Below are 13,349 nucleotides of genomic sequence, written 5' to 3' on the forward strand. Positions count from 1 at the left end.
CCCTCGAAGGAAGAAACTCTAGGCCGAGGGCGATGCCGGCAGAGGACATGGTTGAATGTGGGGGACTTCGTCCTTCGTTTTCCGCTCGCCCAGCCTCGGGGATCCCTGCGGTGTTCTTGGCACCATCCCCGCGGGTGTGAGGCTGAGAGCAGCACCTGGGAATTCCCGTGCCACTTCCTCCCAGCTGGCAGCTCTGCAAACACCTCCACACCCAGCATTACGCTCAGGTCCTGGAGGCAGGGAGGAGGGGTAGGAGGATCCAGACTCAGTATCTGGGGGGATCTTAGGGGAATCCAGTCCACTCACATTTATGCTCTTTGCTCGGCTACCACACCTATGCACCCTACACTGAAAAACGAACACACTGATTCAAAGCATCGTGATGATCTGTATTTTATTTGGACCTCATTTGCGAGTTGTTAATTTCCAACCCTGTTCCTTCCACTCCAGGTTCCTTCTCTCCCATCTCCCTCAAATTCCTCTGATGCCCAGAAAAAAAATATTAGTCTTTGCCGCCGTAGACTAAGCCCTGTCAGCAGGCCTGCCCTGTGCTCTCAAGGGAAGTCTTTATCCAAGGCCACAGCAACAGTGAGAATCCTCATAACCACACCTTGACCCCAGAGAATGCTGGAGCTTTTCACAGGGCAGAATTGATATGGGGGGGGGTGGTTAGGGTGTAAGGTGAGCAGTACGCTAGGCAGAGGTGGGAAAGGCCAGTAGATGGATGCTGGAACAGGACCCAGGAGATGGAGCCCAATCTCTGTGCTGGTGGATGTTCTCCAGGTCCTCAGAGGCGGGATGGCATCCCTCCAGCCACCACCACTGTCTCCCCAGTGATATAGCTGGCGTCTTCGGAGCAAAGGAAAGATACGATGCCCGCACAGTCCTCTGGCTTGCCTATCCTGGGGAGGAGGGGAAAAAAAGAAGGGAGTAAAAATCAACCTGGGAATGAAATTTGCTTAATCAAGAAGTATCAGGTGATTTTTCAGGACCAGTGTACTGCCCATAGGGTAGGGGCAGTAATAGGGTTACCATGAATATAAGCTGTTATAGTTCAGTATAAGCATTAATACTGTACTCTGCAAAAACCACTGCACATTATATTCATATAATATATACTTTGTTTTTTAGAGAACTCAGGACATCAAAATCCAAAGTTATATAGATAACCTGGTGAGCAGCTATTTCACTCTTCAGAGAATTTGTTTCACATGTGTGCATACTATTCGAATGTCAGGGAGTCTGTGAGACGGTAAATGATTTGTTTAAAACGATTCCATTTGTACAGCTTCAATTCACAGACACCTTTTTCAGGAATCTATTTTTGTCCCTTAAAGTCATTTTGTGAGACTGTGCTAATTCTCAGTGTTTGTATCAGTGATCGCATTGTTAGGGAACACTTCAACCTAACTGCTATAGAATGCTCTAGAGGTGGGTAGAGTGGGTACCTCAAACCTAGAAGGCCTGGATTAGTGGTTCTCCATCCTAGCTGCACACTGTAGTCGTCCGAGAGGCTTAACTCTCCCCACCCCCACCCCCGCCAAAGATGCCTAGGTTCTACCTCGGACCAATTGAAAAAGAATCTCTGGGAGTGGGGTCTGAGCATCTGTGGTTTCACAAGCACCCCAGCTAACGTGCATCCAACACTGAGAAGCATGGGGCCGGATCATTCACTGCGGCTCAAGGGTGACAATACCCTGACTTATTAATGAGTTGTGAACTAGGCCAGCAGCTCATGCCTGACCTCAGAATGGCTTTGGGAGCACTTGCGGGTGTCTCCCCCCTCAAGCAGGCATTGCTGATGTGTGTCCTTGAGGAGACAAGGCGGAGGAGCTAAAGACAAGAGAGTTCCCAGAAGCCAGAAGCTGGAGAGAGGCAGGGAACTTAGAGGAAAGAGAGCCAGATGAAGGTACCTGAACAGTTCGGCCAACCCTTTGGGGAAGAGGCTAGCTTTCTTAGGCAAGGGGAGTTTGGGGACTTGGTAAAGCTCTTCATTCCTTTTATTTGGATTGTAGGATCGTTAACCTGAGCTTTGGACACATGACTTTTTATTCAAGGGGAACTAACAAAAGCATGTTTTGGTTTTGGTTTTGGTCCCTCATCCTTAGGGATGCCCAGAGGTGGAGGCAAACACCCAGGTGGAGAGAGGGGTCAGCGCCTCCCCCAGGGCTCTGCTCTGCTAAACCTGGATGCCTCTGTGTTTCGTTTTTGCAGTGGAAGCAGACTCCTTGCACACGCCACTGTAGTGATGCTGTGTTCAAGAACTTGTGAAATCTGTGTGTTTGAAGCAGAGGAAAGCATGCCTGTGTTGTCTGCAGGACCGAGAGTCGGCAAGCCGTGGGCTGTGAGGGACCATCTTTATCCCTCCTTGCCCTCCCCTGTGACAGCCTTACCTTTTTTTTTTTTAATTAATTAATTTAATTAATTTATTTTTGGCTGTGTTGGGTCTTTGTTGCTGTGCACGGGCTTTCTCTCCTTGCAGCAAGCGGGGGCTACTCTTTGTTGCAGTGCGCAGGCTTCTCATTGCAGTGGCTTCTCTTGTTGTGGAGCACAGGCTCTAGGTGCGTGGGTTTCAGTAGTTGTGGCATGCAGGCTCAGTAGTTGTGGCTTGCGGGCTCTAGAGTACAGGCTCAGTAGTCGTGGCGCACTGGCTTAGTTGCTCCGCAGCATGTGGGATCTTCCTGGACCAGGGCTCGAACCCGAGTCCCCTGCATTGGCAGGCGGATTCTCAACCACTGTGCCACCAGGGAAGCCCCCAGCCTTACCTTTTGATCTGCATGGTTGCTTTTAGGCTCTCCAGTGTTTCCTGGTCATCCCACAACTGCAGGAAAAAGGGAAATCTCTTCCTGTGAGGGACGGCGAGGGGAGAAACTGCCTGCTCTCACATCAATTGAAAGGGCAATGGAGAGGCACCCCCTTCACTTCCTAGACCTTCCCAGCTCCCAGTCTCTACCCTCTTCCCTCTTCTGCTCCATTCTCTTCAAGTTCTAGTGAGGCATTTTCCTGGGTCGCCCCAGGTCTCACCTACTTAAGGAGATATGAAATGGCCTGAGTGGTATCTGAATTCCTCAGTCTCACTGTGCACCTCAGGAAAGGATCATGTGGGGGTCTGGTCTGGACACATGGCTGGTATGGAGTGGGGATACGGAAAAGCGCAGAGATGGGGGGTAGAAGTGGTTGGGAGCTCAGGACCAAGGAGCTGGGCTTTTCTACCTGAGAAGATGCCTTTTAGGGTCCCAGTGGGATGCAGGACTCCCCTTCCTCACCATACGGCTGAAGCTAGTCTTGATGAGTCCAGGTGCCAGGCAGTTCACCCTAATGTTGCTTTGGGCCAGCTCTACGGCCAGGTTCTTGGTGAGGCCCAGCAAGGCTGTTTTACTAACATTGTAAGGGCCCAGGCCCTGGGGAAAGGAGAGAATGGGGTATTCTCTTCAATTCCAGTTCATTCTTGGTTCTTAACATAAGATATAAAGGGTTGTAAACAGATAATAGGGTATCTCTTGTAATGGAGGGTCCCAGTTAGAAAACTGTCTTGTGATTAAACCTCCCCTTGGTTAGTGTTTGTGGAGGCAAGGCCTCTATTTTGTTGGAAGGTACTTGGTGATGTGATTCCAAAAGGGGACACAAATGTCTTAGGGTGACTGGAAGGGTAGAAGGTACAAGATGGAGGAAGGGATAAAAGTAGCAGAAAAGGAGGTGCTTACAGGAAATGGTCTGTAGGCTCCTACGGACGCCACGATCACCACTGAGCCGCCTCTGGAAAAAGAACAGAATGACCCTCTTCCCATGGACACCCTCCCCTCAGCCTTCATGGGGCCCATCGAACACAGGCTCCCTCTTGCTCTCTGTACCCTCGTTTCTCCATCTCTGGCACCACTGCCTTTGTGATCAGGGCTGTGGCCTTCACATTAATGTCCAGAATCTGCAATAGAGAGAAGAGGGGGAGAGGCATGAGGGAAGAGGGCGGCACAAGGCAGGGCAATGGGGAGTGAGAGTGCGGTTCCCAGGATCTGTTTGTTAGGGCTGGCAGAGATCCTAGGGGTGATCTACTTGGCCTTACAAGTGAAGAAACCGAGGCCCAGGGAGAGGTGGCTTTCCCCGGTTTATTCAGTTAGAGGATGACACATTAGGTTCGGGTGCGGAAGAATGGAGCCCGGTTCAGCTTGTTTCCTAAGTATGGTTTGACCCAGAATGGGGCTGAACTCTCAGGGCTGCCTTGGACGTGAGCTGGATTTTCGGTGTGTCTTCCAACTAGGGAGAGCCTGGAATTGGACGGCTTCCTGGACCTGCCCCGGAGTGCGCCGTGTTTCTCAGGGGAAATGTGGCTGGACCTCAGGCACTTGGGGCCGTTCCAGCACTTTTCTGGCTTCTGAGCTTAGGGAGTGAGATGCTCTTGGCCCTCCAGGATGGATTGTCTGGCTGGACATGTATTGGCAAGTGGGATCGTGAGGAGGCACTTCTGGGGGAGCTGGAACATAGTCTACAATCAAAACCCCACATGTGTAATTGAAAACAAATGCATGACCCTTGTTTACATTGTTCCAGGCACTGCTGGGATAGTCCCCTCTCATACCCCCCATGCAACTTCTTACTTAGAAAATGTTCACTCTTACAGAAAAGTTGAAATAGAAGGACAATGAATATCCAGATATCCTTTACCTACATTTACCAACGGTTCACATTTTGTACCATTTGCCCTAGCTATGTACCTATGCAGTTTTTTCCTTCCCCTTGGAAGGTAAGTTGCAGACATGCTAATGCTCTAGCCCTAAAGACTTTAGCGTTATTTCCAAAGACTAAGGATGTTCTTCCACACCACCATCCATTATCACACCCTAGAAATTTAACATTGATAATCATGATTTTACCTAATATACTGTCTATAATAAAACTTCCCCAATTGTCCCCCAAATGTCCTTATTTTTTTTAAAGTCCAGGGTTCAATCAAGGATCAACCATTGCATTTAGATTTGATATACTGTGATATTAAAAAAAAAGCCAACTAAACCGGTTTGCAGGGCAGAAATAGAGACACAGATGTAGAGAACAAACGTATGGACATCAAGGGGGGAAAGTGGCGGGGGGTGGTGGCGGTGGTGTGATGAATTGGGAGATTGGGATTGACATGTATACACTGATGTGTATAAAATGGATGACTAATAAGAACCTGCTGTATAAAAAAATAAAATAAAATTCAAAAAAAAGCCAACTAAAAAGAAAAATTACTAGTTTTATAACTGATTTTCATGTGGTCTCTGTTCAGACTGCTCATGAAAGATGTTTCTCTACTTTGAAGAATATCAATCAGGAACTGATTCACTGAAGAGCATTTTGGCACTTTGGTCTCTATGCCTGTGAAACACTGATAAACGAGAATAGTTTGGTATCCTTAAACTTCAGTGTTGAGAAATTATGGATGACGTCAGGGTAAAAAGCAAAACCATGGGAGATCATGAAAAATTTAGCATTTTCAAATCAGGTGGGACTATTAACCTCAGTGAAGAAAGACAAATATTTTAATTAAGGCTTTATAATTAAAGAATGTAGGTGTGTGAAATATATTATAAATATAATGTAATTGTACACATTCACATGAAAACTAATATTCTCGTTCTTGAATTTAGACATCTGGATCTCAGATGTTCTAGACATTGGAGTTAAAAAGGAAAAAGCGCAGGTCTTTTTAAAAGGCTGTATGTTATAAAGCAGCAACTTAGTTAATTTCACGAGCATTGATATTTCACTTAACTAGCAGCTATTAAAGTTTTCCAACTAATGAAAAATCATTCTGTTTTGGCAGCTGAAAAGGGGAGGGGTGGCGGGTAAGTCTGAGCGTACTAGTTATTGGCATATTAGCTGCCCTGTCTGCTGGAAATAAACCAGGAAGAAGAGCCTGGATAAGCCCACGGGGTCGGGGGTGGGGGAGATGGGGGAGGGAGGCAGAAGACGGGTTGTTAGCAAGGAGCAAATGAAGACAAAACTGGGGAGAAGCAGAAATGAAAGAGAAGGGCAGGGACAGAGGAAGCCCCCCACCCCGCCATTCGCCCTTTACCAGGTGCACTGCAGGCGTGTGGCCAATTGCAAGGATCCCTCACATTTACACTGCACTTGACAAATACATTCTAAAAGCAGACTGAGTGTGTGTCTTCTGAGGCCCACCCCCTGCTGCTCTCATCCCGTCTCACCTTGTCCCATACCTCCTCGGTGACATCCATTAAGTTTCCAAAGAAAGGCATGACGTCTCACCTTGTCCCATACCTCCTCGGTGACATCCATTAAGTTTCCAAAGAAAGGCATGACGGCAGCATTGGAGACCAGGATGTCTACGCCCCCGTGAAGGTTCACAGCCTAGAGAGGAGTAAGGTCTGAGTTAGGGCTGCAGGACAGTAAGGGAAGTGCATTTATCAGTGTTGATAAAGAATTCCTTCTTAGGAACCGTTGTCAAAATGACCTCTTTTCCTTAAAACATTTTCTCTCCAAAACACCCCAAGCTCTGCTGCTAAAACATTTAAGGTCGTCTCATTTCTTTGGCAGTCTTTTCTTCCTGCCCCCACTTCTGAGGCTGTCACTGACCCTTTTTTCTTTAGACTTTCCCTTTGGGAGCTCCTTTATTCTCATGGCCTCAGCTCTCACCTCAAAGTCCATTTCTAGACCCTTCCTCTTTTTTCCCAGCCCCATTTCTCCCAGTGCTTACTGTCCAGTTCTCCTTGAATGAGTTACCATTATCTCAAACTCAGCCTGTCTACACGTACCTGAACGGAGAAACAAGTTTAAATAGACCTATAGGGACTTCCCTGGTGGCGCAGTAGTTAAGAATCCGCCTGCCAATGCAGGGAACATGGGTTTGAGCCCTGGTCTGGGAGGATCCCACATGCCGCGGAGCAACTAAGCCCGTGCGCCACAACTACTGAGCCTGCGCTCTAGAGCCCGCGAGCCACAACTACTGAGCCCGTGTGCCACAACTACTGAAGCCCACGTGCCTAGAGCCCGTGCTCTGCAACAGGAGAAGCCACCGCAATGAGAAGCTCATGCACCACAACGAAGAGTAGCCCCCGCTCGCCACAACTAGAGAAAGCCCGTGCAGTCACGAAGAATGAACGCAGCCAAAAAAAAAAAAAATTAGACCTATAGAAAGTTGCCACTCGGGCCTTTGAGATCACCTAGCCCAATGTCCTCATGGTGAAGGTGATGAAACTGAGGTCCAGGGAAGTTAATTTCTCAAGGTCATATAGCTCAGTAATGACATATCAGGGCCAGCTAAGAAGAGGAGGCCTGCTCATTCAGTCTCTGGGAAAGGTGAAGTGATTTGCTCAGGGCACAAGGCTAGTTAGTGGTGGCAGAACTTACACTCTAACCCAGAGCTAATTCATAAGAGTCCTTCAAAAGTGAGTCGGGGTCACTATGAAACTGGCTACCCAGGAGAGCCAGGATGGAGAGGATGCCGGCCTGGGCTTAAAGCAGTTTCACACTCGGTTATGAAGCCATTCCTCCCTTCCCCCCACCCCTTGCTTTTATTTTTTTGGCCTGGAGGCATGGAAGATTCAAGGCAGAAACTGAGATTTAAACTGGGAAAACTAAGAGAGGCAACATCTCACCTCCTTAATAAATTGTAAGTATGTGGTGAAGACACGTGCTGGAGTAACGAGTAGCCAAACAATCTGCCAACATGATGCCACGCTGCAACCAGACTTCGCATTGGCCCAGAATTGGGAATTTTGATGCCTTGGGCAAGCGGCACTAAATGGGCCCTCCACCAACTTTGTGCTTCCGGATTTGGCACACAGAGGTGTGTTATTAACAATCTGCTAGCTCCTGTTTTAACTAATTATTCTTGCTAACTAGGTGAGAAGCTCAGTTGCTTCCACACTGCTGAGGGGATGCCTGGGCTGTCAACATGTAAATTGAACAAATTTTAAAATCACATAATCTTTGCAAACCTGTATCAATAGTCTCTTGGCACTCTCTAAATTTTGATGTCCCAGCACAAAATCCCAGTCACCTGCCTTGGCTCTGTGTAAGTTTCATGATGAGGAAAACACGGTATGCATTAGAAAGTGATGTGTGCTGGGCCGTGTGCGGGTGTGTTTGGGGGTGGGGAGATAGTGGATTGCAGCAGAGCCGCCTGGAGCGCTTTCCCACTTCTGCTGTGTATCTTGTCCCCTTCTTTTTCTAGGCCTATCAGCATAGAGAGGAGGGAAGGCTGGCTTTTGCCTGAACAGACAGAGAACACTGGAAAATCAATGGCAAAGCTACTATGACCACCCAGGTGTCTTCTAAGGCTTGCTCTAAATTGTGTGATTGCTACTCTGTGTTCTGACAGGTCCATTTTTTATTTTTTTAATAAATGTATTTCTTTTATTTATTTATTTTTGGCTTTGTTGCGTCTTCCTTGTGGTGCACGGGCGTCTCATTATGGTGGCTTCTCTTGCTGCAGAGCACAGCCTCTGGGCGTGCGGGCTCAGTAATTGTGGCCTGCGGGCTCAGTAATTGTGGCACGCGGGCTCTAGAGCGCAGGCTCAGTAGTTGTGGAGCCCCAGCTTAGTTGCACGCGGCATGTGGGATCTTCCCGGACCAGGGATTGAACCCGTGTCCCCTGCACTGGCAGGCGAATTCCCAACCACTGTTCCACCAGAGAAGCCCAGTTCTATTTTTTTTTTAAAAGTAGAATCAAGTGGAAAAGCAGCTAATCTGGTTTCGGCTCATGACACCTTTGAGAAGCTTTGAGGTGCAGATTAGGAGGCCACTGGGGAGTAACCATCCTCAGGGCAGCAGATTCCCTCATCACAGGTAGTGGCTGGCAATAGGCAGGACGCATCTCAAACTGCTAACAAGTATCTTATCATTCTCCACTCGACACTGGCCATTCAAACTACTTGAGAGTCAATTTTGATTCATCCCTCCTATTTCCTATTTCTTGACACCGGCCAGGAAAAAAAAAAAATCTTGGTTGGTTCCCACTAAACGTCTCTTGGGCGCATCTGTTCTGGTCCTACTGCCACTGCTCTTACCTAAGTGACAGCATCAGCTTCCTCCCTGATGTCCTTGGCTCAGAGTCTTCTTTTCTCCAATATATCCTTCCTCCTAGTGCCAGATTATTGTCCTTTAATAACCATTTTCACCTTGCTCAAAACCTCACATGGCTTCTTATTTCCTCCAAGAATGTCTAAATTCCTTTGGGAGGCCACAGAGGCCCCTGTCCCCCATCCTTCCCACCCGGCCCATTTCCTACCAGCCCTCTCAAGCCTGTGCTCTCTCTCTGCTGTGGGTTCACAATGCTCCCCTCTCCCCTTCCGTCCCTGCTTGGCTGTCTGCTCATTTTGCAGGGTCATCTGGAATCCTGGCCCTATGCCATCTGCCCAGCCCCACGCACTCTTCAAGGTCTAGTTCAAACCCCGCTTCTGGGCCAGAGCTGCAGGATGGGTAAAGTGGACCTGGTGAGGGTCCAGAGGTCATTTTCCCAGCAGGATTTTGACACTAAGTGGCCACATACATTTCATACAGCTAGTCCCTAGTTGGCCCAGGATCCCAGGTGGCTCCCTCACCCTGAGGATCAAGGTCTCAATCTCAGGCTCTGTCCAGCTGCCTATGCCAGGCAAGGTGGCTTTCTTGGACCCCCAGTTGGCTCTCTCCAGTGCACATCTGAGCATTTGCCAAATGACTCCTGACAAATGGAATAACCTTATGCTGTCTACTACACCACCACCTAACATCATTTCATGTCCTCCTTGTCTAAGATTACCCAAATTATTTCACCATCTTTCATTCTGTTAGCACAATATCCTTTGCTTTCCATTCTCGGGCAGATTCTCCCTTTTACTCCAAGAAGTAAAGGGTGTGCCCTGAGCCTAGGGAAGAGCAGCCTCCTTTGCAAAATGTTCATATTTTCTTGCGCAGCTGGAAGACTGGTGCCAAGCACCAGCTCTGACACTGGCTTAGACACTGTCTCTGAGGCTAAAGTCCAAGTGGGCACCTAACGCCTGACCTGATGGGGAAATGCCTGGTAGTCTGTAGGTAGCTTGGCAATTCTGGGTTGGCTCACAGCTCTTCTCTTACTAACTGTGGGACCTTGTGATGTTGATCCAGCTTTCTGAACCAGTCTTTAAACAGGGAGACTAATCCTGGCCTTGCTTGGGTTGTTGTTTGGAGAGAACCTGCAAAAGGCTCAAAACAAAGTGCATGGCACACAGTAGGTGGTTGAAACCTGATGGGCTGCCTCCTGTAGGTTCCCGGAAACTCGACTTTATAAGCTGAAAAACAGGGATTGATTGTTTATTAGCTCAGAGTGGGAATACCTATTTTGCAATTGTATTTACCCTTTTTATCTGCCCAATTAGATTGGAAAGCCAGGACCAGCTGTTTTTTTTTTGGGGGGTGCCCCAAGGTACAATGCAGGGTTGAAACAGTAGCGTGTTTTTTTGATTCTCTGACTGAGATGGGATGATTCTCGGAGGCAGGACAGAAAGGCACAATAAAAATGTGCTGGTGGACTGGAGTGGGTATGCAGATCGCACTGGTGTGTTTTAGTTAACAGTGCTGGCTTGGATTACACCCGTGTTGTCCAGGAAAGCCTGCTCAGGCTGGCTCCCTTCTGCTACCTCCTGGCTCTGCGCCCATATCCTTGCTGCTCACCGTGGCTACCAGCCGCTCTCGGTCTTCGCCCTTCCCCACATGGCACACGGTGCCCGTCACACTCAGCCCCTCCCCGTGCAGCATTGCCACTGCCCGATCCACGTTCTTCTGCTTCCGGCTGCTGACCACCACGTGGGCCCCATCCTGGGCCAGACGCCGGGCGATGGCGAAACCGATCCTGTGGGCAGAGAGAGATAAGGACTTTTAAGTTGGTACAGGAAAAGAGCGTGAGAGCGTGGGCTCCTGAATCAGACTGCCTGGGCTTTGAATTCCAGCTTTCTCTCTGTAGGACCCCCATGTGTTACATAGGGTTAATGACACAGCCATTACCATACAGATGGACATGCTTAGCATATTTTTGGCACTGGTTTACTTATTTTTCTTATGGTTTTGGCCTTCAGTCTAGGTTCCCAGGAAGTGATATCACCTTCCACAGGTGCCACCACGGGTCACAGTCCCCATACCCTGTAGGGACTGAGGAGAGAGAGATGAGCTAGGGGTATAACAAGCAGCAGCTATTTCCGTGACTGGAGGGTCTCAGGTACATGTGAAACTGGGGGTCTCTGGTTACAAACGTAAATTTTTTACATACTCCCCTGGGAGAAAGGGTTACACATTTTGCATTTAGCCATTAGCATTTCCCATTCACTTGCATTTAAGATTTGTGAAGAGCTGGCATCTAGCAGGGCTCTGTGGGAGTGAGAAACAGGGTAGACAACAGTGGTTGGTGAGACACGGGCTGGGCAAGAGAGGCCAAAATGTACTGAACTAAACAAGAATGTGGACACAGGGCTTTTGTGTCCCCTCTAGGTCAGGGGCGCAGTTCTATGAGACTAGTGGGGTGCCAAAATGGGGTGTCTGGAACATTTCCACCGTCGGTGCCGGCAGTGGATAGGATTTTTGGAATCTGGACTGTCTTGGATTTCCGGCGTCTGGTCTTCCCAGACTCTAGGTGGGGCTAGTTGACCCGGGCAGCCCAGAACCCTGGGAGGTGGGATTGACGGGGGCGGGCAGCACCCAGGTGGAACAGTCGAGCCAGAGGCAGCAGTGACAAGAGGGCCGGCAATTGCAAGGTTAGGGGGGAGGCGATTCCGAGGGGACTGCAGGCCAACCACGTAGTTCCTTTCTTCCCGGCCCGACTCTGGCCACACGTGACGCCTGAAGATGGGGCACGGGAGGCCAAGGACAAGGGGTTAGTACCTGTTTGCAGACAGCGGGGGCCTCCGAGACTCGGGCTCGGGCACTCACCCGTCAGTGGAGGCCGTTACTAGGGCCACCTTATTCTCAAGCGGGTTCCGGCGCGCCACCGCGGAGCTGGCCATCCGCACGGACTTCCACGTCCGCGCACAGGGACGCAACAGTAGCCCTGCCTTTTGCATAGAGGCGGCCGGTTCAGGGTTCTGCGCCGCCTAGGGGAAGTGACAGGGGGGCGGGGCGAGGGGCGGGGTGAGGGGCAGGGCGAGGGGCGAGCCACCTTCCCGCCCGGCTGCCCGCTCGGAAGCGGGCAGATCCCCTCCCCGCTCCCAGCTCCCCACCAGTTCTAGAGCGGGACAGCTCGTCCCGCTTCGCGCGGGCCCTTGGCGCAGGGAGCCGGCTGTGGCCGCGGCGCCCCTCAGTCCCCTGCTCGGCCCGGCCGGCCGGTGTGGGACGGTTCCGTCGGTTCCGGTTCCCTGTAGGGCTGCTCCCGCCTCCGGGAGTCCGTTAGACTTCCCTGTCCTCCCGCCCCTCCTTCCACATCTGCTTGCCCACGTCTTTTCTTGGGGGAGAGGGGACTTTGAGTTGGTTGCTTTTCCTTCCCAGAACCTCAAGATGGACTTTGTTTTCCAAGAAAGTCTGGGTCCACATTTGTGACAGCCCACAGGAGGGCAAATATTTTGAGATTGCCCATGGGGGTGAGACCCGTAGCCCCCATGGAGCCCACCACGTGCGGGTCTCAGGTGAGGCTGCAGGAGCCTGGGAGAGACACGAAGAGGGGAGCAGCTGGGTAGGCCTGCCCTGCCCTTCACTCTGGCTCAAGTTCTCCTCCATCCCCACAGGCCTGGAGGGCAGATTCTGATCACCAGTGGTAACCAGGTGCAGAATTAAAGATCCTGACAGGACAGGATCTCTTATACCCTCCACTGCAAGAGGACTTCTCCATTTTCAGGCCTCAGTGGTAGCAAGGAGGCTAGAGAGTCCCCCAACAAGTGGTGGAAATTCGGAGAACTCAGGAGCACTCAAGTTCTCCATAATCACTATGTCCCCAGGTCTTAGCCTCCATTCTAGTTCAATAAATATTTGTTGAATGTAAAAGCACTTTATAAACTGTAAACTACTAAACACATAAGTAATTATTGCCACCATAAAGTAATTATTATGTGCGCCACAGGCCAGGCTCTTCGTTTGTAAACTGAGGGTGCTGGAGTAGATAATGGATAAGGTCCTCTCCAGCTATAAATTCTGTGTCCGAGACTTCAGTCTCCGCTTCTGCCAAGTGGGCTGGAATGATCTCCCTCCTGGGTTTCTGGGAGAACTAATAAATCTGTATGGCTTACGATACACTGTAGAAAGGCCCCGACAGACCCAGTGTCAGCATCGGAATTGGTTTAACCCAGTGGCCTCCAAATGCCAGCCTGAGAAGTTGTGCAGATCCATGGCAAAGTTTTCACTAGTTCAAGGCAAAAAGAGAAAAGGACAATATAGCGTTTCATAAATCTAAGCTTATTTAACTTAACAGGTAG

The 13,349-nt window shown here is 49.7% G+C and overlaps 1 protein-coding gene across 4 annotated transcripts; it reads right to left on the reverse strand.

Moving 5' to 3' along the window:
- Positions 1-377: 377 nt before the first annotated feature.
- Positions 378-12,020, reverse strand: LOC307182709 (dehydrogenase/reductase SDR family member 4-like). 4 transcript variants are annotated; one of them, XM_079914158.1, is made up of 8 exons: positions 11,878-12,020; positions 10,630-10,807; positions 6,247-6,348; positions 3,852-3,922; positions 3,705-3,756; positions 3,267-3,401; positions 2,766-2,821; positions 378-902 (listed from the first exon to the last, which is right to left on the reverse strand). In XM_079914158.1, the coding sequence occupies exons 1-8, from the start codon at positions 12,006-12,008 to the stop codon at positions 788-790; spliced, it is 840 nt and encodes a 279-aa protein (XP_079770284.1). In that variant the 5' UTR covers positions 12,009-12,020; the 3' UTR covers positions 378-787. The 4 variants fall into 4 exon arrangements, with proteins under 4 accessions (XP_079770284.1, XP_079770286.1, XP_079770287.1 ...); XM_079914160.1 differs by having other exon boundaries at positions 3,214-3,401; XM_079914161.1 differs by lacking the exon at positions 3,267-3,401.
- Between the last annotated feature and the right edge of the window lie 1,329 nt (positions 12,021-13,349).

The sequence above is a fragment of the Stenella coeruleoalba genome (assembly GCF_951394435.1).
Source record: "Stenella coeruleoalba genome assembly, chromosome: 2".
In the NCBI taxonomy this organism is placed as follows: Eukaryota; Metazoa; Chordata; class Mammalia; order Artiodactyla; family Delphinidae; genus Stenella; species Stenella coeruleoalba.

Coding starts and splice junctions, on each gene's coding strand:
- LOC307182709 (XM_079914158.1), bottom strand. CDS start 12,008: ATGCAAAAGGCAGGGCTACTGTTGCGTCCCTGTGCGCGGACGTGGAAG. Junction 3,757..3,851: donor CCAGAGATGGAGAAACGAGG/GTACAGAGAGCA, acceptor TTCTTTTTCCAG/AGGCGGCTCAGTGGTGATCG. Junction 3,402..3,704: donor GAGCCTACAGACCATTTCCT/GTAAGCACCTCC, acceptor TCCTTTCCCCAG/GGCCTGGGCCCTTACAATGT.